The sequence below is a fragment of the Micropterus dolomieu genome, linkage group LG04 (assembly GCF_021292245.1).
Source record: "Micropterus dolomieu isolate WLL.071019.BEF.003 ecotype Adirondacks linkage group LG04, ASM2129224v1, whole genome shotgun sequence".
Taxonomy (NCBI): domain Eukaryota; kingdom Metazoa; phylum Chordata; class Actinopteri; order Centrarchiformes; family Centrarchidae; genus Micropterus; species Micropterus dolomieu.
This window is the reverse complement of record NC_060153.1, coordinates 12,417,563-12,441,031: the sequence shown is the minus strand read 5'-3', so window position 1 is coordinate 12,441,031 and position 23,469 is coordinate 12,417,563. Positions and strand designations below refer to the sequence as shown.

The window sequence follows — 23,469 nt, the reverse complement described above, 5'->3', positions numbered from 1 at the left end:
TAGATGTGGTTCATTGTAATCTTTTTATCAAGTCTTTCTCTTTTTTTGTAGATGTTGTTTATAGTCATGAGGGTGGTTCTTTTTCTTTTCTAGTATAGGCACAACTTTACAATTAAGTAATACAATACTCACATGCCCATGTGTACACTGAAACATACTGCCATTGTCATTATTTCTCCTGTCCATACTGGCCATGAAGCAATCCCTTCCTAGCATTACACTGTACACTTGCTCTGTGCAAAAAATGGGGCTTCAGCAACTTAATCAAGTGGGTCTCTTTCAATACATCAGTCTTTTTAGTATGAAATTGCCTATTTATTTTACTATATCCTATATTGTACACAGTTTCTTTGCTGAATTTCATAATAAAAGCTCATTCATAACATGGGTGGTCCTTACTTGTCCGTCTGTTTAACTCACAATCACAAGATGTCAGCCTCACTACATTGTTTGCAGTGCATACAGTCTGTGCAGTCACAAATTGGGTGGTGTGTGGATGTCTGCACAGGGGTCAGTACAGCCCTATGCAGACAAGGGCAGATGACCCTGGTGGCCATGTGAGACAAACCTAAGAATGAGAGCATCCCTCTGTATAAGAGAAAGAAACAATAAAATTACAGAAGTGACAGGGAGAGGGAGTCTGTGTTAAAAACACGACACAAAGTTAAGACACAGAGATGCAAAAACAACAACAAAAAAAATGTGATAAAAAAGATGAGTGAAAATTGAAGCTAAATATATGCGAGTCGTGATTTACACTTCACACAAACGTTCAGAGGGAAAAAAAGAGAGAGAGAGAATAAAACTGTAAAGGATGGCATGGGTGCTTGGTCAGCAGGAACTATCTCACATGTTTAGCACTTTTTCTGCCTTCACATGTCTTTTTTCTGACAGAATTTTTTTTTATGTTTTAGGTAATGTGTGAAGAGCAGGGGAGGGGGGATGTGGGTCTGTCTGAATGATGTAAACTCATTTAGTGTTTAAATGCTCATTTGTCCTTTTAGATGGAAGACAAATTTGTTCTGAGATAATTCTGACCTTGTGTCACTTGAATGGCTTCTAAAGGCTGATTGAGAGTCACAGAGAGAAAAGACCAATTTGAAAAGCCCTCTGGACAAACGCACGGACACACACACCCACACCCACACACACACACACACACACACACACACACACAGCATGGATAAAGAGAGACTGGCATCAAGATCAGCTTTAGTTACAGTTTCCTCACGAGGACTGCTGGTGTTAGAGCTGCAGGACATTACCGCTGTGTCAGTGAAGTAAGTCAGAAAGCTAGCTAAGCAAATTCATTTCTTACACCTGTGTCGACTTAATTGCTCAGTATACTTTCACCTAATTCTCTAGAGTATACTGAGCAATTAAGTCGACACAGGTGTAAGAAATGAATTTGCTTAGCTAAATTGTGCAAATTGTTTTGTTTAAAGAAAACTTCACTAAAACTTCAGAGCATCAGTTATGTTGGGTATATGGTGAAAATCATTAAAAGAGCACTGTATACTCTGCAGCCCAAACCACTGAACAAGGTAAACAAGGCTTTTTGTGATGGATTCAGAGAGTTTTTAGTATAAAAGAGAACAAAAGCAAACTCTGGCAGACAGGCAAATGAAAAATCCAAACCACTCAAGTGCCAGAAACAAGAATCAGATCAGAACAGTGGCTTAAACAACTCATGTAAACTAAACCTCTATACAAAAAGAACCAGCTGATGCAAGGATAAAAAGGGATTAAAGGAATAAAAGGCAACATAGTAGGTTAGGAGAAAAGAGTGACAGAATGAAGATGAAGAGCTAGATACTCAGGGTACATATGTGATTTTCTAGTGTACTCAAAAACATTGCACAGCAAAATAGACTGATAAAGCACAAGGAGCCACATTTAAAGAAGAGGAACAAATCAATGCCTTTGAGAGAAAGAAGAAAAATATCCATGTTTGTGTCTGTTTCTGTTTTTCGTTTCACTCATCCCTCTACAGAAGTTCAGACCTTCGAAATCACAGTACTGTGGCTGAGTGCTGAAAAAGTTGTGCTCAGTATTGCCCACTTATATGAAAAATGTTTTTCAGAACAGTAATTGTAGCTGCCCCACTTCATTCAGACAGAACTTCTCGGTATTGTGTGGATCCTCTCTACTTCCCAGCTTCCATCTACAACAAATCCTCTAAACTCAACTATAAAATATGGTGGTGGTCCATGCCTTCGACGCAGACGCAGTTCCATTTTCTGATCTGACGCTTTCATCCAAATTTACAATTTGCCTCTCATTTATCCATTCACACAGCACGCTACCATGCAAGGTGTTGGCTTGACCTTTGGGAGCAATTTGGGGTTGAGTGTCTTGCCCACTTCAACATGTGGACTATGTATATAACATGAGGATTGAACTACCAACCCCGTGATAAATGGACTGCTCTGTCGCCACCTTAAGATCTTAAACAATATGTCATGCAGCTGTGCATGTAGGAGATTGGTTCAAAACAGAATAGGAAAGATGCATTGAAGAATATGTAGAGTGGAAAATATTATTTAAAAAAAAATAGCCTAGCAAAAGTCTCTGAATGACACCAGTGCACATTTGCTTACATGCCCACGGCAGAAGCATGTTCCAGCTTTTAACCTACATTAGGCACATGCAGGATCAGGAGGATACTCAGGCTAATCCATCTTTTACCATCACCTTCAGGTCATAAACAAAATTCACCTTGGTCAAAAGGGTCAAAACCAAGTCAAGAGTAGCTTATCTGTTATTGAACCTTAAATAACGGTCTGATCAACTGAAGAAACTTAAACTTCCTTTAGAGGCAATTTCAGCAACCTGGTGCTCCTTCTACCTTGAAGCCTCCCACTACTGGAGGCGGTGTTGGTTATAGGATCGGTTGTCCTGTGTGGGAGCTCTGCACTGTTGGCATTTAAGTGTAGGAGGCAGAGATTGAGCTGTATGGGTTTTTATGTGTCACCACCCATGCCTTAGGCCCCATCCACACTACTCCGTTTTAGTTTACAAACGGAGAATTAAAACGAATACGATCTCCGTCCACACCAGCATTTTAGCTGCGTTTTGGAGTTGATCTCTGTCTACATTAAAACGACACAGTAGGGCCTGTTCAGGTGCACTGGGCATGCGCGTGCCAGTGTAAACACGAAGCAGATGGTCTATTCTGTAGTTACAGAAGATTTGGCGAAAGAATAAACAAATCCAGAGAAAGCATCAGACCAGTTTTTTTCAATAACGAGCTGGGACTGTTGCTGATTGTAACACGGGAGTGTGGTGGCGGAAAACCGACTGGGAGTCGTCACAAAGGAAACTGCAACATGCACAGTACGAGTGTAGGCAGATAAGTATTATTTGCACAGTACATAATATTATAATAAAAATACGATGTCAAAAACCTGGTCAGTAGCATTGTGTTTCTGCTTTGCAAGACCCAATCAGAGAGCAGAGCGTGAGCAGCTGCGTCATCGTTTCTAAAGTCATCCGTTTTGGCCCGTCTCCACTAAAATGTCCTCCGGAATTTTGAAACGCAAAACGGGGTCGGCAGCGTTTCCAAAAGTCTTTGTTTTAGTCGTTTTAGTCTGGACGGGAGGTGCAAACTTAGCAAAAGGTCTCCCTTTTTCATTCGAAGATGCAATAGTGTGGATGGGGCCTTAGAGGCAGGTTTGCTCAGGTGTGGAGTGGCCTTTCTTTGGCTCAGTGTTTCACACTTTGAAAAGACCTGCATTGACTGAGAGAAGCTCTCAGTCTTAATGAAAGGTAGTAGACCTACAGTTTGATTGGCAAAGGGCCACAACTAATTTATTGATAATTTTTTTAATCAATCGGTTAATCTTTCGGTCTATAAAATGTCAGTGTGAAAAATGCAAGTCACAGTTTCCCTGAGCCCAAGGTGATGTCTTCAAATTTCTTTTGTGTGATCACCAGTCTAAAACCCAAAGATATTCACTTTACAGTGATATAAACAGAGAAAAGCAGCAAATCTTAATTTTGGAGAAGCTAGAACTGGTGAATGTCTGGCTTTTTTGCTTGATAAATGATTAAAAAGATTCAGGGACTATCAAAATTGTTGATTGATTCATTTTCTGTTGATCGATTTATTAATTAATTAACTAATTGTTTCACCTTTAAAATAATCCATGTCTAACGTTTTCTGCAGTGTGATTAGGGGTGTCGTCACTATTGCGAAATTGCAACTGTGCTGGATGGCGGTGACATTTTAACATTTGAAAGCTCCTGTTGGTATTACAGGCAGCAGGCTAATAGATGCCTCCTTCATGATGTGTCTTGGGGATTGTCCATATATTCTCCATCAAGTCACTGGTTCTGAGTTTTAGTGTGTGAGACCAATCAGGCTGAAAGTGACTTTACATTTGGTCGCCCACGCGTTTGCATTTCCTAAGTTTGAGGGTGTTGTGCCCTGCTGGTGTCAGAGCAGGATATCTGGCTTCGCCACCTCAATCCTGTCAAGCTGGTTAAAGAGTGAAGCATGAGTGAAATAGAACAAAGGTTACACACTGTAACTAACTCTGTTTTATGAGCAGCCTCAGACCCCTCTAACTTTAGCTTTGTCCATACTAGAGAAAAATTCGAAAAGGATTTTGAGTATGTTGTGTATTAAGAGGAGGTGGCTAGTCACATTACACATTACAGCTTCAGACGTAAGTCACATTTATGGGAAATACGGCAGGTTGATATAAACCAGAATTTTCCTGTCACTTGTTGATGAACCCACACTACCAACCTAGACACCGTTACTTTTGCCATGTTACAAGACCATCAGACTGCTTCCTGCATTGGCAAAGAACATTGCAACTGAATGTTAATTGTTGATGCAGAATAGTAGCCTGTGAGCATAATTTGTTTGTTCATGAATATGTGACGCGACTTACATTTTGACAAAGGGGTCAGAGTAGCCGTTGGAGTCCATGGCGGCCAGATGGGCACAGCGTATGATCCCAACAAGCAGGCAGCTCTTCTCTGTGTTATAGCACAGGGACACCAGGATGCGGCCACGCTGGGGACAAAGAAAACAACAGTGTCACATACAGCACCTGTTTTCAACCTGACATTTCCCTTTTCAATGAATAGACAGTGGGAAATCCTGCATCAGGGTCAATGAAGTTTCTCCAAAACACTTTTCACTCAAAGCAACAATAATAAAACATTAAAGCAACACTATGTAGCAATTTTATCTTTAGAAAACAGCTTAAAAGTCGTTTTGATGGTACACTGACTTGTAAAATGATAAATGACGTCTCTGTCATTGCCATTCCAGGCTGGGGCGCAGATTTTTGGCACTATTTAACAATGGAATTCCGTACATGAAACCTTTAGTGACAACGGCTTAATGATTTAAGGCACCATGTCACACAGCAACATGACTCTTCAGCAAGCAAACTATAAGATGAAGCAAAAAGTATATAATGTACATTGTAAGTTCTTTGAAAGAAGCTAGCTCGGTATTCTCAGTATGGATATTATGTCAGAGGCTGCGAAGAGACCGAAGAAGATGTCGGAGGAAGTGTGGGAGAGAAAGAGAGAGTGACCAAGCAAGAGACTGGACAAGAGTAAATATTGCACTGGCTTTTACTCGTTGGCGTGAGCTAAAAGAGCTGAGACGATGCAAGACAGCTGCCAAACAGGCCTTCTTGCTATCTTATTAGCTGGCTTGCTATGTCTTGTGTTATTGGGCTCGCTGGATGTTTGGCTGTGTTAGCAAAGCTGTCGACACAAGTGAAATCGCACAGTGGTTTCACAGACAAAGATTTAGCTGCTAGCTACACTGAACAAAATTATAATTGTTTGCGTTTTGAGTTGCCTTTTATTTTTGCCAGCCTAAGGCACACCTGTGCAATACCCATGCTGTCTTATCAGCATCTTGATATGCCACACCTGTGAGGTGGATGGATTATCAAAGGAGAAGTGCTCACTAACACAGATTTTGACAGATTTGTGAACAATATTTGAGAGAAATAGGCCTTTTGTGTACGTAGAGAAAGTCTTAGATCTTTGAATTCAGCTCATGATGAATGGGAGCAAAAACAAAAGTGTTGCGTTTATAATTTTGTTCAGTGTATAAATCTCAAGTTGATGTTAGCAAACTTACTAGATAACACACTTGGAAGTCGGTAAAGTTTCTCTCGTGTGCTCTTTCGTCAGATGTTGTCTAGCTTTTTTGGCTAGCTTGCCACCCAAGTTTCAAACAACGTGCAACTTTTCTACAAACAACTGGTGGAAAATGGTGTCATGCCAGAGCCAGATGAGCGGGCAACAAAACCAGGATCAGCTGCCTCTATGGATGTAAGATTAGTTAATAGCAGAGGCAGAAGCACAGAAGAGGACGTAGATGGAGAAAGCTAAGAAGATAAAAGGAGAGTGACTAAAAAAGAGGCTGCCGGGCATTGGCGAGAGCTTCATGAAAGAAAAGGCTGCAAGACAGACGCCGAGCTGGCAGTCTTTCTGTTGGACTAGTAAGTAATATTGCTTTGTCTTGTGCCGTCGCACTTGCTTGATGTTTGGCTTTGTTAGCAAAGTTGTCGACTTGCAAGTTTTCAATCATAAGTAATGTAATCATCATGAATGCACATATACAGCTGTCCTTATTTACAAAACCAAATCTTATATAATGTTGCTTTAATACAATGAAAACGGAATTAAAATAATGTGTGAGCAAAAGGAGTGCTCATATGAAAGCTTGTAATTAAAGGCCTTTTCTGAGCCAGGCAAAATTATATTGCTCCCTTCTCCTTTTAATCTCCAGGTTAAACCATAAACTGAGTCTAATCAGAGACCAAAAGCTATTAGCCTCTGTCTCTAAAACAGGAAGAGAAATGAGATAATGATCACCAGAGGAGGAAAAACACTAGTCTTCCCTTCACACTAGTCTGTTAGAGTTCATGCCACAGATATATATACTGATTTAAAAAAACGCCTAATTAAACTTTATTTTTCTTTAGAGATGTGAAAAGAGAGGAAAGATTAGAATAACTAAGAAAGATAAAGTGTATTAGATATTGGAGAATAATAGGAAATTATAGTGAGCCATGTTTTGGTTGAAAACACTAATGATAAGATTGGTGATGATAAAGCTAATGATATGTTTACCTCCTCCTCTCCCACGAGCGCTCCCTGCTCCACCAATTGATTGTTAGTTTCTTTATTCTGAAATGAGAGAGCGAGACAGAGACATCATGCTTATAGCCTACAGAGCCTCCAGGTGAATATCTACAGCACTTTATAATGCAGCATTTTAAACTGATAGCTGATAGCCTGAAGGCAAACATGCATAATGGAAACAGGACACATCTTAATATATATGTCCACTGAAACCCATTTGGTATTTATGCGAACAGTCTGTGCACGGTCACACACACACATACACACACACACGCACAATGTACGTACCTGTGCAATTCTCTCCAGGCCCATATTGTAGCGTTTGCTCTCACCCTCTCTCAGTTTCTTCAGGGGAACTCTCACCTCTCCAATGAATTCATTTCGTCCGAGTCTGTCCATGTCACATACACACAGCCTTCATACACAGACACGCATACGGATGCAGAGACAGAGAAGAGAGAGAAACAGGTGAGTCAGTGAAAAGCTACAGAGGAACCCTGCTGCCGCGTAGCTCCACTCATTATCGTGAAGCGAGTGTAGACTGCCAAAAATATCCAAAGTGTATCTCAACAATCAATCAGCGCCTCCATCTGCAACACAAGACGACTTCTCTGTGGCTTCATATCAGCATGCCTTATGAATGATGAGAAGTTGTGAAGAGGGTTTCCAAAGGATTTCAGTCATTTCTTTCTCGGCTGTTACTCCATCAGACTTATTGATCGTAATTGAAAAATGTAAGAAGAAAGAGATTGTTTAAAGCAGGTAATCAGTTTTTCTTCTGCATTTCCCTGAATTGAAAGGACACTGATTGGGCCCTATGTGTAGTATACAGATAAAACTATATAAAATGTCTGCTATCAGTGCATTTGCATACATTCTGTGTTATACATTGTTTAAGATGAGTTTTGTGTTTTCATGGTGTCACTGTGTTTAAAGATGTACTGTGATACTGTGCTAGTGAATCTGGGAGGCTGTACGTAGGCACAGTGGTGCTATGAGCTAAATACTAACAGTAGCATGTTTGGCAGGTCTCATTTTTACCATGTTCATCATCTTACTTTTGCATGTTAGAATGCTAACATTTGCAAATCAGCACTTCAAACAAAGTACCACTGAGGGTGATGGGAATATCAATCATATTTGGTCATAGAAGAAGTAACATTCATGTGCCATGTTTGGTTCCTTACATTGAAGTTTATTGTTGAGTAGTACAGCACAGCCACATAAAAAACATCAAGCAATCTATTAAGTTGTAACCTATATTTCAATGGCATTTTGGTGACAACATTTTCAACGTAAAACAAGTTCTGATTTCCTGGTCATTAGAGGTTAAAAAGTTAAATCCTTCTAATACATACAGTGTTACTGAGCGGGATATCAGCACAGTAAAGATAGCTTGAATACTTCCACCTACAATCCAGATTAGTCTTTACAAACTTTTGCTTTTCTACTTTGTATGTTGAAAAAGAGACAACTGAATCAGTTCTCTAGATTGCTGCAGTTCTGTAAAATGATTTCTTCCGCAGGGTGCACTTATTTAAAGAGATGGTGATGTTTGATGGAGGGTGAATATTCCATCAGTTACAGTACAGTCTTCACAGCCCATCACCTGCTACAATATTCCCTCTGTGCTCAACTATTCCCAGATGGACTGTCGCTGCTCTTGATTTCCCCTCTTCATTCGATATTCTCAACCTTTCTCTCTTGCTCTCTCTCTCTCTCTCTCACACACACACACACACACACACACACACACACACACACACCTTCCCCCTCTTCCTGTCCCTCTAACATTTGGACGTTTGACATGCTGGTTACAGCATCAGTCATAACTGATGAGTATCTCTCTAAGCTTCAGAATAACTCTGACTCATGACCGTGGTCGTCAGATCATTTATGTGCCTTAGGTCTGTCATACATGTAGGATGTCTGTGATGAGATAAAGGTTGAGGTGAAATATGACACCAGTTCCACCCCAAACTTTTGGCTTCCTCTGTGCAAATGCTTCATCCGTTTCCTCACACCCTCTCCCACAATATTCCAGCTTTAGAATTCCTCTAAAAACCAAACAGATGCTCGTGGAATCTTTTCAACCCGTGGTGCCAAATTTAGTGCTGAGTAACTGACAAAACCCGGTTCATGAGTTACATTAGATTATCAGGGTGTTTTAGCACTTCTGCGTGGTGTCTGTCCTTGCGAAAATATTCATGGTCTCAAACAAGTGAGAAGAGTGTCAACAAGAAACTGACAACAAGGATGACCTTTGCTGTGGTATGTTTATAGTACTTTTTTTTTTTTTTTTTTTTTTTTTACAACTGCTTACACACAAAATCTACTTGTCACACGATTTCTTAAACCTCTCACTCAAAGAGCAAAACCACACACTAAATCTGCATAACCATAAGTTATGCAGTTCACTCAGTTTTCAATTTCATGAAACACTTTTTTCAAAACACTACACACAATTCTCCACCTAAAAAATCTAACAAGAAGTGACTTGATTGCATTTTCCAAACATAACCAATAAAAATGCTTTCTGAAATTATATGGAAATGTACATATAGGCCCATGAAAGCCTATAAAGAAAGAACAACAGTGTATACATGGTATATTCAAAAATGTCCCATTATGAAAAAAAGTGTTTGCCATTTGATGCAAATGCTTAATTTTGAGATGTGTTTATGGTATTTTAAAAGCAGTGTTTCATTTTGCAGGAGATGAGGCATTTAGCATTTTGGGTGTGTTCAACGGCAGCCAGCATGGCTGTGCAGTGAGTTAATCTCACCCCCCCGACACCTTTAGAGATGAGCAAGTGACAGATGCTAGCACCCATGGGTTTTAGCCTCCTTGTTAGCGCGTCAACCTCGGGCCGGTTACATTGGTGCGGTGACCTGGGTGGGAGTGGTGAGGTGTAGGGGGGGTGAGTGTAACGGTAGCCAGCTAGGCTGTGCAGTGAGTAAACCTCACTCTCCAAAGCCTTTAGTGCCAAGCTAGCAACAGACGCTAGCGCTCATGGGTTTTAGCCTCCTTGTTAGTGTGTCCGCCAGTTACATGTGCAGTTTTAGGAATTGTGTGTAGAGTTTTGAAAAAAGGAGTCATGGTTTTGAAAAATTGTGTAAGCAATTGTAGAAACTGCAAAAGGAACCTCATTAGTATTTTAAAATTGATATATATACCTAATAAATCTCTACGTAAGCCTGCCTTTGACTTGTTAAACCATATTGTTTTTAATTCCGTGTTATAGGGATTATTATGCTATTATGTAGTTTATTATGTTATTAAATATGCTAATCTTACTTAAATATCAGTGCGTTTGTCTGGTTTCTCTCTCCTGCTGCTGATCGAGAAACCTCACTTGCACATTCTGACATTAAGAACAAATCTTACTGTTAAATCTTTCCATATCCCTTGTTATTGTCCTGCTTTTGGGTCTCCTGGACCCAACAGCACAACAGTGCTTTGAGCCAACGTCAGCATACTATCATGCTCACAATGACTTTAAGTTTGACACTCTACCAACTTAGCTATAGACGTAGACAAATCAATCAACCCCAACCAAAAATATCATTCTCAAATCATTTTTCCCCCTCCTGACTATATTAGTACCCGACTATACATCTCACTTGAGGCATCCAGCAGCCAATCTCAGCCTGCCCTCCATCCAATACCAAATCAAGCCCTAGATTTATCCCTATCTCCCCACAGCCGAGGACAGTGTGTGTCTATTACCAAGCCTGACAGTGACGGAGAAATAGAGGGAAGAAATTGAGAGAGGGACTAGACCTGGCACTGACATCATGCTGGTAGTCCTTTAACACACACACACACACACACACAGGATCTCGATACTCACCTCTCATCACAACACCTCCACATGCTCCATCTCTCCTCTGGCAGGCTGACTAGGAGTCTTAAAGATGAGATTCTCCCCAACTTCTTTTTTTGTGCATTAAAATGCACCAAAAGCAATATAATTTAAATGAGGGGAAGGACTGAGGCACCACATTATCACTGTCACTGCTTTTAAATCATTTGAAATTCACCCCGAGGCAGACTGAAGCAAGCAAGTGAGAAATTTTGACCTAATCTCAAAATCATGTCGTCCTCACTACAATAAAACAATCTCCAGAGCAACTCAATACGTTTCATATTCAGACTTCAAAGGAGACTATTAAATCGACCCAGTGCAGTTTCTCATGTTTCAGCTATTTTCTCAAAATTAGTGGCTGCTCACAAAAACAAGCAGGCTTTTACCAGAGATCAGTAAAAAATTCCTTTCAAATGAGACAGCCTAAATAACTATAACTAAATGACATGATGGAGATGTGTGCGACGTATTCCAGTTCGGTTTACTTTTCACTCAAGAACTGAGCACCTCAGGCAGCCTTGCTGCATCAATTGAAGGATTAGCTCATATGAGGCCAACCGTGGAGTCTGGATTGAGGACATTAGTTATTAGTTTACTCAGCTGGTTCATTCTTAATAACAAAATGGACCTCCAGTCCCTCTCAGAGATATAGTCTGCTCACTGAGGAATAGGGTTGTTGAATACAGAATATTTAAAAAATGAATGGTGAGAGGTTGGAAATGTTGAGATTTTTTTTCTCCAAGCCATTTCAAAACTAGCTTCTATTTAGCCATCCCTTTCTAGTTAAGTGCATTTTCCTTCAGCATTATGGCTTTATATAATCATTGTAACTGCAAATGAATGAATGAATGAATGGTGAAAATAAATAAATAAATAAATGCACAAAACCAGTCTTCTCCCTCCACTTTATACACTGCATAACTCTCTTTACAGCATTATCCTCCAGCACAAAGAGTGGTGCAGTAGAATGGACTTGACACCAAAGAAATTTTTAATGACTGCAGCTTTTATCACTGTCTCTGATGTGGGCTGAAGTACTGAACAGTAAAAAACTGCTCAAGACACAATCCTTAAGATTTCTGTGACATCAAAACCCCATTTTTGATACAATTTATGGTCTGCCAATTAATGTATTTACATTCAGTAATTACTGCTGTATATTTGTAGTGGTGGAGTCCACCATTCCTGCACAGAATATAGACTGCCTGCATGCACGCACATAATCCAAGTGATAGCAGACTCACTGCTTTACACTGAAAACTCTGCTTGCGCTGATTGTGATTGTTCAACAAAAATGCTTATACAAAACGGCAACGGTGTCCTTTTCAGCCTTCCTTTTTGGCAAGGGAGTAATGAAACAAGAAGGAGAACCCACAGTGAGCTGTTAAGATGAAAATATGCAGTTGACAGGCTGCGACACCTGCAACTCTTCAGCAAATTTTGCTGTCTTGTTGTGTGGGAAACTACAGCAAGAAATCAGATTGCTGTTGCAATTATTTGATTTATAAACTAGACTGATTAGTTTGTTTGGCTGCAATATAAACAGATACATCAGTTGCTCTGCTGTTGTATTTCTAAATAGTAGCTGTATTACTTTGTGTTAACACGGTAAGGACAGGTGTCACCAAATCAACCAGGAGTGAAATCTAAAGGATTACAACTTGAAAATGAGCTTAGAGCACCTGAATGAACGCTGCTCAGAAATAATCCTTGTTCTCACTTGAAAACACATTCATCTAAACTAAAATGGGTTTGCTCTGACTGCAGTATGGCCCAGTTTAACTATAAACTTTGCACTGTCCGTGCCTTCAGGCAGGTCTCTAGAGAGGCTTAGTCTGGACAGACTCCTCCTGTTCAGCAACGAACAGAGCACGGGGATCAAAGAGTACAGCATGCCCTCCTCTGCACCCTGCTGGGACCGGCAGAGCGGGATGCGGCAGGGCACAACCAAGTGAGTAAACATTTCTCCGGGGATCCCTCCCTGTTTCTCTGTTCTCTGACTGTTCGCTGCTTTCTGTGCAGTAATGAGAACAAAGTCTGTCAGTCGGCTGAGGTATGGTGGTGGTGCCTGAACACATCCAGAGAGAGTCTGAGAAGATTTTCTTTGTCTCTCTATCTTTTTCTGTACGTCACTTTCTCCCCTTTCCTTGCTGTCAGACAGCGTTTCATTCACTCCCACTGGTTTCCTGTCTCACATATATCTTACTGTCCTCATTCTTTCGTTTTTTGGCTCCCCTTTGAGTGAACATCTCCCCATCACTCGCCCTTTTTCTTCTGAGCTAAGTAAATTTCTTCATTCATCACTTTATCCCACTACACTCTATGAGCCAATCTGTCTCTCTCTCTTTCAATTGACCCTTGGATTCCCTCCATCCCTCGATTCTGTTATCGTCCTCAATCTTGGCCTCCCTAGTTTCCTCTTCCACACTGCCTTCTGTCACTTGACATCATTCACGCTTTTCCTCTGCTCTTGTTGTTGATCTTGGCAGTCACCTCTCTCTTCATCTATTCCTCGACACTGGTCACACTCCTCCTCCTCATTTTGGCTTCCCACAGCTCCCATGCAGGGTTGTTACTGTGGGTTGTGTCCTTGAACAGAGGTCAGGTGGGTTTCCTTTAGTTTGTAGGGTCTCTCCTCAAGCTACTGTTTGTGTGTATACATGTGTGTTTCGGGAGGTAGAGTAAATGTTATTTCCGAATGTGTGTGTTTGTAAAAGCTCAAGGACGTGTGGTATTTGCGTATGTGTGTGTGTGTGTGTGTGTGTGTTTTCTCTACATAAAGAGGAGGGGCCATGCATGTTCTTTCCTGCCAGTGATTGCCCTTGACACAAGAGGATAAACACACATCTGACTGCCTGCATTTGTGTGCGAAGCAGATGAGATTTGTGTGTGTTTGTGTGAACATGCACTTCTGAGTGTGTGTGTGTGCATATGCATATATCTGCGTGGGTCTGTGCTTGTGTTTCCTCAGGATAAACAATGCCATCCAACCCTATTATGAATCCGCTGAGCAAACTGACACTCATTGTACGCAACACACACGTTCACAAACAAAACACCCAGGAATCTCTGAATCAACTTACACATGCAGGATGACACGAGTGCATCAGAGTTTTTGGGCCAAGATGGCTACGCTTGACCTCAATCACTCCATACGGAGAGCACTGTGGGACGGAGGGGGGCGGAGCCTTACCATGCAGCCAGCACCTGAGCAGTTACCGCAGCAACAGCAAGTGGAACAGTTGGCTGGTGTCGCCTGGCTGCAATAATGAATTACCTGGAAAAGCCCACTGGGAAGTATAGACGACTGTTGGCAGCTCACTGGGGGGGTGGAAGCATGGATCATCATCCTCGGCATAATAAACTGGTCATTTGGCTGTCTGGGGAATAGTGCTACCTGCTAATTTAGAGCTGAGCACCTACCTGAGCGTTTTGGTGGTCATGTCGGCTGCTGTGATGCCATGATACATCAACGTTTCATTCCACACTGGGTTCAGTGTATTCTTCAGGGTTTTTGTGCGTAGCTTGTTTGCCTGAGGAGATGAAGAAGAAGAAATATGAACAGAAACTCATGGAAAGGGAAGGATCAAAGGAAGAAAAGAGGAATGAGGAATGTTTTAAGGGTGAGGGAGGAAACTCGTCAGATCAGGATGAGAAAAAGAGAATAAAAGATCATGAAAAGGAAGCAAAGCGAGACACTGAAAGATCAAGAAAGAAGGGGAGAGAGAAAAAGAGTGGGGAAATATCATTTATCTCGGTCCCTCAGGAAATCACAGACATCTGCTGCCAACTTTGTAGAGGAGAGTGAGAGGACGCAAGGCTTCCCTAGCTTCACCTGTCCGTCTGTCTCCTCCCCAGTATTATAAGAGAGTACATTAGCGCCAGACAGACCTCCAAAACAAGCACTGTGTCTCAAACACAACACAACACAGCAGCCAATTAAGTTGCACAACACATTCGGCATGAAAAATTAAAGCTTTCCAGAAGAGGAAATGCCCATGAGCCCTTAATAGCTTCACCATGCATAAATAAAGTTTGCAACCACTTGCTGCCTCATTTCCCACAGTTGCCTTCAGGAGGTGTTTAAGTTTTTATTTTGGAATTTATTTTGTATATATTCTAAACTTTATAAAACCTTTTGGGTTTGCATCCCAATAAAATGCATTTTACCGAATCCCTAGATAAATATTATATTCCTGCACACAGCTTTTGAAAACCCAATCCTCTGGCTCAAATGACGAAGTACTAGACACAAAATATTGGTTAATAAGACCTTGTAGAGCCAAAGGTAGCTGCAGGGCTCTCTGGCTCTCAGTGGTGGGAAAGCATTTACTTAAGTACTTTAACCCCTTGATGCCTGAATTTATTTACAATTATATGAAAAAATTTATTATTTTTGTTTTCATTTGCTTTCAAACTGATGCTAAATTAGGTGGAGATTGTTAATTTGTCTATAGAAGATAGAAAAGATATAAATTCAAGTATGATGTAGGTATGATGCAAATTAGCGACAACAGGCATAAACGAGAAACCAGTGCTTGCAAAAGGTTTTGGGTATGGGGGCATTGGGTGAATACATACACAATGTCGGGTGCAGTCTAAATGGAAGTGGTGTGATGTGAATTCGCAACAATCGGCGTTAAGGGGATAAACAGAATTTTGTTGTGCTTTTTCTTATTTGAGTCTTTAATTATATGCCACTATGCTTATGCTTCACTACATCTCAGAGACAAATACTGTACACTTTACTCCACTACATTTATTTGACCACTATAGACGCTAATTACATTGTAGATTTTGATTTCAAATACCTATAGTGAAGATAATAAATCACATTAAAGTCGGGTAATTTTCTATATTTTTTCTCATTGTTCACAAATCCTATTAAAAGACCAAAACCAACAAAAAAAACTGATCATACTAAGTATGAGCTTGATATAAAGTTAATTAAAGAGGTTCTCCAGAGATTTAGTGTTGCACTTCCTATAAAGGCTCAGTAAAAACTGGTTTGAACCCAAAAGAACGACTCTAATATGAGGCTGGTAAAATAAAAAGTTCAGGTTTACTCAAGGTACACAGGCAAAAATCAAAACCAGGCAGGCAGGGGAGGGAAGGCATATGTATTCAATAAGGGAACAGGCTACATTAAAGAGGTCAAGTGATGGGGAGTGGGGTAACACAGGGAATACGACCGGTGAGTTAGTAGGATGGGTGAGGACAGAAGCTTCTAATGAAACATTGCTTTAGCTCCCTGAAGGTCTCCTCAGCAGACTGGGACCACACAAATGGAGTGTTCTGGGAGATTAAGACATTGAATTATTTGCCGAAGGGGAAGGGACTGGCCAGTCCATGACCGCCTTGACCTTGGTGGGGTCCATCTGGATGCTGCCTGCAGTGACATTAAACCCCACCCCTCGGAGACATGGAACTCACAGTTCTCAACCTTAATGAACAGCTGATGTTCCAGCAGTCTTTGGAGGACACTGTTCCTGCTTAGTCTTGGAAAAGATCGAAACATCATCTAAGTATACAAGAACAAACTTGTTCAGCGTTTCCTGTGAGGTGTAGTGAGTCTCCGGGGCTGGTATCTAGGACTTGCTCCTTCTTCTGCTCACAAAGGCGATTGTCCATGCCAATGGTGATGGCAATGGCGATGAGGGTGTCCAGGTCTGGGGGAAGCTCCCGGGCAGCAAGCTCATCTTTTAGATCAGACAGTCTGTTAAAATATGCACCATACAAAGAAGAAGCTCCCACTTTTGTGCAGCGATTCTTATGAACTCAATGAAGTGGTTAGGATTAGGTTAGGGTGACAAGCCCTTCCTCCTTAACTTAGATTTAAGAGACTGCAAGTTGCATTTCTAACCCGAGTTAAGTGGTCGGAAACTTGGTAAACATCTTCACAGATGAGGATGTTGACAACTGTCTTTCCCGCTCTGCAGCAGCCCAATCCCTGGTTCTGCCCATGAGCTGGGAAATAATGTAAGCTACAGAGGAAAGCTCAGATGGAAAGTTGGTGGACTCACAAGAGAATAAAAAAAGGTCAAAATCAAAGCTGAAGAGGCAGAGATATCGTTACATTTCGACCCTACTATGGGTCAAGCTCCAGAAATAATAGCTCTTACATTTCCAAAAATACAACTCAATAGCCCGCCTGTTAAATGTCCATATTTTCCATCATGGTTATATTTCATAATTTAGAGAGCTTTCAGAGCCATATCAGACATTATACAATTGTTTTCATAGGCTAATGACAGCTAAACTGACCTTCATATTTAAAATCTGTGGAGTGTCCCTTGAAAAACACATAAATAAGCCACACTGTTTGGTGACACGCGCCTTCATTATTGTGAACACAGACACTGTAGTTTATTTAGAGTAAATCCCACATCGACTGTCCTGGTGCTTGAATTCTCACTAGACCACCAAATGTGTATCAATCTGCCACTGAAAATAGTCCCTAACAAATGTACTATTTACTCCTACTTGAGTAATGTTTGATAAAAATTGCAGTGCCCAGCTTTTAGAGACTTATTTATATTTTAAAGGAAAGTGTGTCTTTGTGACCCATTTTTTAACGATTTACATGTTCAGTAGGAACAATTTGGCTCAGGGCTGAGTGCCACAGATTGGCATTGAGAAGTCTGAAGGCATTGGGAGAAGGAGTAACACATTCTTGATTTTGGTCTTTTCAAGGGATTTTTTTGACAATAAGAATAGACAAAAAGCATATCGGCAATCTTATCTTTTAAATTTTCAAACAATATATGAAGGTTACAGTTACATTACCATGCTGCATACATTGTGGTGGATCAGTACCCAATTACATAACAATGATAAAAAAAATTTAAGTCAGGACCTTAACTTGTTATAGAGTGTTTTATTTTATTTTAGGGTATTGCTGCTTCTAAACTACTGTCCAGCTGGTACAGAAAGTGTGTAGACTATTCTCTCAAAATACGCCTGCTCATGTCTGAAGCTTTGCAGATAAACACCTCATCTCTCTCTCTTTTCCTTCCTTCCACAGTCAGCCTCTTGCGAATGCCTCAGGGCCAGATGCTGAACCCTCCTTTCCATCTTCTTTCTCTTGGTCTGTTGTTGTCCCCACATCCTATTGTTCTGCCTCCCCTCTTCCTCCCCTTTCCTCCCACCACTGTCCCCTTTCTATTCTTCATTTTCTGCTGGAAACATTTGCCTTATCTACAAGAGTCAGCCCTCCATAGCTTGCTCCGCGAAGGGAACAAGTGTTTTCGATTCATGTCATTTGTTTGATTCATTAATGTGCAGGAGAAGCCGTACACAGGCAGAGTCACGACTCACGGCATTGTTGCACGGCTGTATGTGTGCCAGCAAAACTCAACAGTTCAACTATTTCACACAAAAACAAAAATGATTTACTGAATTGGGTTGGTATCTGAATAAATACTGTATCTGACCACATGCTACTCCTACAAACACTTAAAACACCAGTTCTCTTTTCTTGCCCTCTGTCACTCCTTGCCTCCATTTTCCCTCTACACCAGTGCTTTTGCATCTGTTTCTAAATGTTTTATCTCTAGCCCTCCATCTGTCCATCACACTCTTCCTCCTTTTTCTCCATCTGTCTGCATGGATCTTTTTACGTATTTCACACTCCCTCTCTCTCAATCCCTTCTTCCCAGAGCTCTGGATGAAGACTCTGGCTGTGAGTGAATTTTCCATGCGACTCGATTAGGAATGGAGAGATGAAAACGTCAATGATGATCACAGAGGCACCAGCAACTATGGACTGTGTCCATACATGTTTGTGTGTGAGAATGAGAGCGTGAGTGACGGAGAAGGGGGACGGACTGAGGGAGCATCTCTGTGTGACTGTGACTAAAGCCTTAGCATGTTTCTGCATCTACGCAAGGTCATACGGCGCATGTTATACACTGTGTGTTTTAAATCACTGAACAGCACGCTTGACCGTATGCTGGTTAAAGCCAATGCGCTGAAGGATGTGAGAAGAAAAATGAGTGGGACAGAGGAGACGTGTGCCTATGCTCTCAGTATTTTGACAACTCAATTCTTTGCAGAAACTGAAACCTTTTGTGTCCTGGATTATTCATTACAACACTTGCATGCTGAGTCTAAATGTGGACAAGAATATGTTTGAGTGTGTGTCTGTCATCCTCACTTCCTTATGTGCACGCTTCCACTTTTGAAGTGTATTGGCCCCCGTCTGGTGGGTATTTAACAAACGGTGGTACTTACCTACTCATTGATGCTTTCTCTGCCCCCCCACCACCCACCTCTACCACCCCTCTCCCCCCATCAACACTTGCCTGTTGACGTGAGCCGTGTAACAATCCTCCCTGTTTCCATGACAACCACCTGCTGCTGTCCTCCCCTCATCTGTCTCTCCCTCCCTCCCTTTCTCCACTCCCCCCTTTCCTCCCTCTCAGTTGTCTCCCTTCTCTCCGCACACTGTTGGTATTTCAAGGTCAAAGAGGGTCACAGCCGGATAGTTAGATATAGACAGAGATAGGGGTGGAAAGTGGGGAAAGGAGAGCGATAACAATGGGAGAGAAGACAGACAGAGGAAGGCTGGAGGACAAAAATCCCCCAGACATTGTTATTGTTAGCACCTTAGACCCCAGACAGTTGCCTCATTCAACCTATCAGGGCTCGGCGTCCTCCCCGGACTTATCATAACCTCATTTCGTGTCAACCTTGAGCCAAAATGGCCGACAACAGGTTGCATTCTGCTGTAGCTGGAGGTTGCTGTTGTGGAGAGCCTTATCTTCCCTGCTGCTTGAGCTGAAAACAAGACAAGAGCAGTGCAGCAGACCAGAACATGTTTGTGCTTAATAAAGCAGAGCACTGAACGGGCCACATTAAGCAGTAACCAACCGAAATGCGCCCTGCTCAACAGCTTGAAACAACACACTAAATTAGCCCGCTGCCATGTTATGTTTTGTTATGCAAGCGCATTTCAACCTTTTCATGGTGTCTGATAAACAAAAATTGACAAGGGAGACTAAAAAGTTAATAATTGTGTTTGTTTCCTTCAGTTGAATAATGTATGAAATGTTCCCCATTTTCAAAGGAAATTGTACGATGCTTCTTTTGCCCGCAGTTTTTTTGTGTGATGTCGGACTTTCCTGAGGGAGTGTCAGTGTCTGGGACATCCCAGTGTGGTAACATGTTACATTAATTGCCACTGAGGTAAGGTTGGAGTAGTGACCTTGCTAGCCCCGGGGAGAAGATGAAGCTTGACGTATGGATCAGCCAGCCCATTGGAGTCCATGGCTTTCAGTCCCTGTAGACACACACACACACACACACACACACATACTGTAGTGTCAAAGGTGACGTCATCATGCCCTCAAACACTTCACACTACTGACAGGGTCAAAAAAAGACAGCGAATATGACAGACCTCTTCTACTGTAGTTACATCTAGCGCCTCTGGGTGTTTCTTTCCATGCCACTATTTTCTACCCTCCTAGACTTCTTTGTGATGTCCTCAAGGGAACCCGTTCAGCGAGATTTACATAATTAACATCACGTGACAGTACACAACATGTAATACAAGGCTTGTGCCCTTGCACGATGGCCGTAGCAAATGTGTCTGCCACAGCAGTGGTGCACCATTACCCAACATTTTGTACCGCCATGAGAGATTTTTCTCTTGAATTGACAAGCTGCTGAGGGTGTGTGGTGAACACTTTAAAAAGGTTGGGAAAAAGCAGTCTGACGTCTTGCAAACATAAAAGCACAACAGGAGAATTGTTTTTAGTGGGCCTTCAAGGAGGATTACGCAACCGTGCACACACAGACAGACACAGGTCTGTTTATATGAAGAAGATATTGAAATTGTGTGTACCTTTGCCTTGTGAATAGTACAATGAAGACAGTTGTTCTCCTGATCAAAGAGCAGACTGAACTCCAACGTTCCCAGGTAGGCTGAAAACAACACAAACCATGCCAATTACTGCCAGTAAAGGGACAGACACTCACACACACACACACACACACACGCAAAAGCTCTGAGTCATATTTGTAGCAGATGGCTTCTTAAAAATATGACTCTACCTAATATGAATTGATCTGTCTTGTTTGATTACTGTTTGGGAATGAACAGAAACTTGCAGGCTGAGTCCCACTGTTGGAACATTGTCTAATAAATCATCGGAGGCGCCGTGTCACATAAAGTGGGAGTGACAAACACTTTTGGAAAAACGCATGACTCTGCAATTACTCTGCAAGCATATGTTGGGCTGCTGAGAAACTCATTTTGAGAAAAAAAGAAGTAAAGATTACTCTCCTCGCCAACGTTTTCTAACTGGAAGCTTTAGCTTTTCTGCTCTATTGCCTAGTAATCTTCACACAAATAAAAAATACACTTACAAACCAAACACACAGTATTGAACACAACTTTTCCACCACAAAACTTTGTTCCTCCTCCTCTGAACTCACTGTCATCGTCATCAGAGTCAAGCGCCTCCTCCCTGTCTCCATCGTTGCTCTCCCTCCTCTCTCCATCCTTGTATCCTATACCCGTCTCCCCGTTGAAAGTCTCTTCTTTTAGGATCTTCTTCTCCCTCGGAGGCGGCGGCGTGCAGGGGTAGTCATGGAACCGCGGGAAGAAGTCTGAGATCTGCGGGATGGGGAGGATAGGGCCTGGGCACACGTTGATGGCAAAGTGCTCCTGCATAGAGATCTTGACTGGTGAGGGAGGGGGCAGAGCGGTGGAGTGGGGCGTCGCCAAGGGGGAGGAGGCGGATGAGGAAGGGGTGGAAGTTGAGGAAGGGGGAATGGCCAGGTGAGAGGTGGACGGGGGCGGCGGAGGTTTGGAGACGCTCATGTGGACTGTCAAACGGGACTGTGGGATGGCAATGTAAGGGTGAGACGGAGAGAGAAAGAAATGAATGAGGAAAGAAAAAGAGAATAACAGCAGGGATCATAGCAAAGGGGAGGAACAAGAGGCTCAGAACTAGAAGAGAAAAACAAAACAACAGTCATATCCTCTGCCTCCTCTGAGTTTCCAATATTCCTCTTTCTGTGAGTTTGCACAGCAGCAGCAGCAGAAGCAGCAGCAAGGGTCAGGTCTATTCAAGGCAAGTCAGCGTTGGCAATATGTTAAAATTCACAGCACACCTGAAACATCCTAGAGAAAACTGAAATAGGGTGTCTGTTTTCATCCGTTGACGCAAACCTGACTTTTCAAATGCCAAAATAGAATTTGCCAGAACCTTTGCCACTTCAAGTGTGACTCACACATTGTGTCAGCACACCAAGTCTGTGCTCTGAATTAATATTCAAATGCAGTGCTGTAAAGTGTGAACAAGTGATGTCACTTGTGTATCTGCTCTTCACTCTAATCCTTCCCTTATCTCCCTCTTTCACTCCTCTCTCTCTCATCTGGAAGTACCCTGAGCAATATTTACATAATAGTATTTGAAGCCTTTCTCAGTCCTTAGCATATTTGTCACTAAATGAAGCGTAATAACTGTTACCAAACTCCAACCTCGCTAAACCAAATGCTAACGTTTCCTATTTTCCTAACAGTGATTAAGCGAGACTGAAGACATCTTTTCTCTTATGCGCTCCCACAGTGCCCCGGTGTCCTATTTCAAAAACTAGTTTGATTTCAGGGATCGCAGTGAAGAACTTCAAACCGGGATGTGACAATGATTCCTTTGTTTACTGGTGCTGTCCCAGATTAAAAACTTTAAACTATTATAAACAAAAAGATAGATAACAAAAAATCATATGAGGTAAAAATAGAACCAGTATACAGAATCCACTTATGAACAAGCACCTACTAACACAACTAAATCACTGCTAACTAGGCAGGTCATCTGAGGCAGCATGTCACTTGTCATCCCCCTTACTCATTGCATATATGCATCATGTTGCTGCTGTTTAGTGTCAACTTGCAACCCCTGCCCCTTTATGTTTGTGCTTAGTCGTCATGATTTTCATCGTCATCTATATTTCCACTTGAATGAAATAGTTTTGACTGATGCATCTGTCATGTGGAAAACGCAAATTAAAAGCCACTTGGGAGTGTGGTGTCCACAGGAGCACTGTTTTTGGTCTTGTGTTGATTTGAAAACTCACATATCAATGTGTTGATTCTGGGAGACAACTGATGGTTATTATTTTCATTATCAGTTAATCTATCTTTGTCCAGCTAACTGATTCGTCGTTTTGTTTATAAAAGGACAGAAAGTAGTGAAAAATGCCTAGTTCCCAGAGTCCAAGCTAGCGTCTTGAAAACGCTCGTCTTATCTAACTAACAGTTCCAAAGATATTCCATTTTTAATAATATAAAGCAAATCTTCACATTTGAGAAGCTGGAAACAGAGAGTGTTTTTGCTTGAAAAATGAAAATTGCTGCAGATGAATTTTCTTGCCGATCAACTAATGAATAACTTGTTTCAGCTCTATAGAAGTTATCTTCCAACCATCTTTCATAGCTGCCTTTGCAACAGTGTCAAGATAAT

The 23,469-nt window shown here is 41.6% G+C and overlaps 1 protein-coding gene across 1 annotated transcript in view; it reads right to left on the bottom strand.

Annotated features, from left to right (window-relative positions):
* Window positions 1-21,824, bottom strand: part of doc2d (double C2-like domains, delta) — a 42,123-nt gene extending 20,299 nt beyond the window's left edge. Inside the window, exons 1-7 of the mRNA XM_046046947.1 lie at window positions 21,437-21,824; window positions 20,844-20,923; window positions 20,202-20,276; window positions 14,420-14,529; window positions 7,417-7,543; window positions 7,117-7,173; window positions 4,902-5,026 (exon numbers count right to left, since the gene is read on the bottom strand). Of these exons, the coding sequence (XP_045902903.1) occupies window positions 4,902-5,026; window positions 7,117-7,173; window positions 7,417-7,543; window positions 14,420-14,529; window positions 20,202-20,276; window positions 20,844-20,923; window positions 21,437-21,824 (962 nt within the window). The remainder of the gene's footprint in view (window positions 1-4,901; window positions 5,027-7,116; window positions 7,174-7,416; window positions 7,544-14,419; window positions 14,530-20,201; window positions 20,277-20,843; window positions 20,924-21,436) is intronic.
* Between the last annotated feature and the right edge of the window lie 1,645 nt (window positions 21,825-23,469).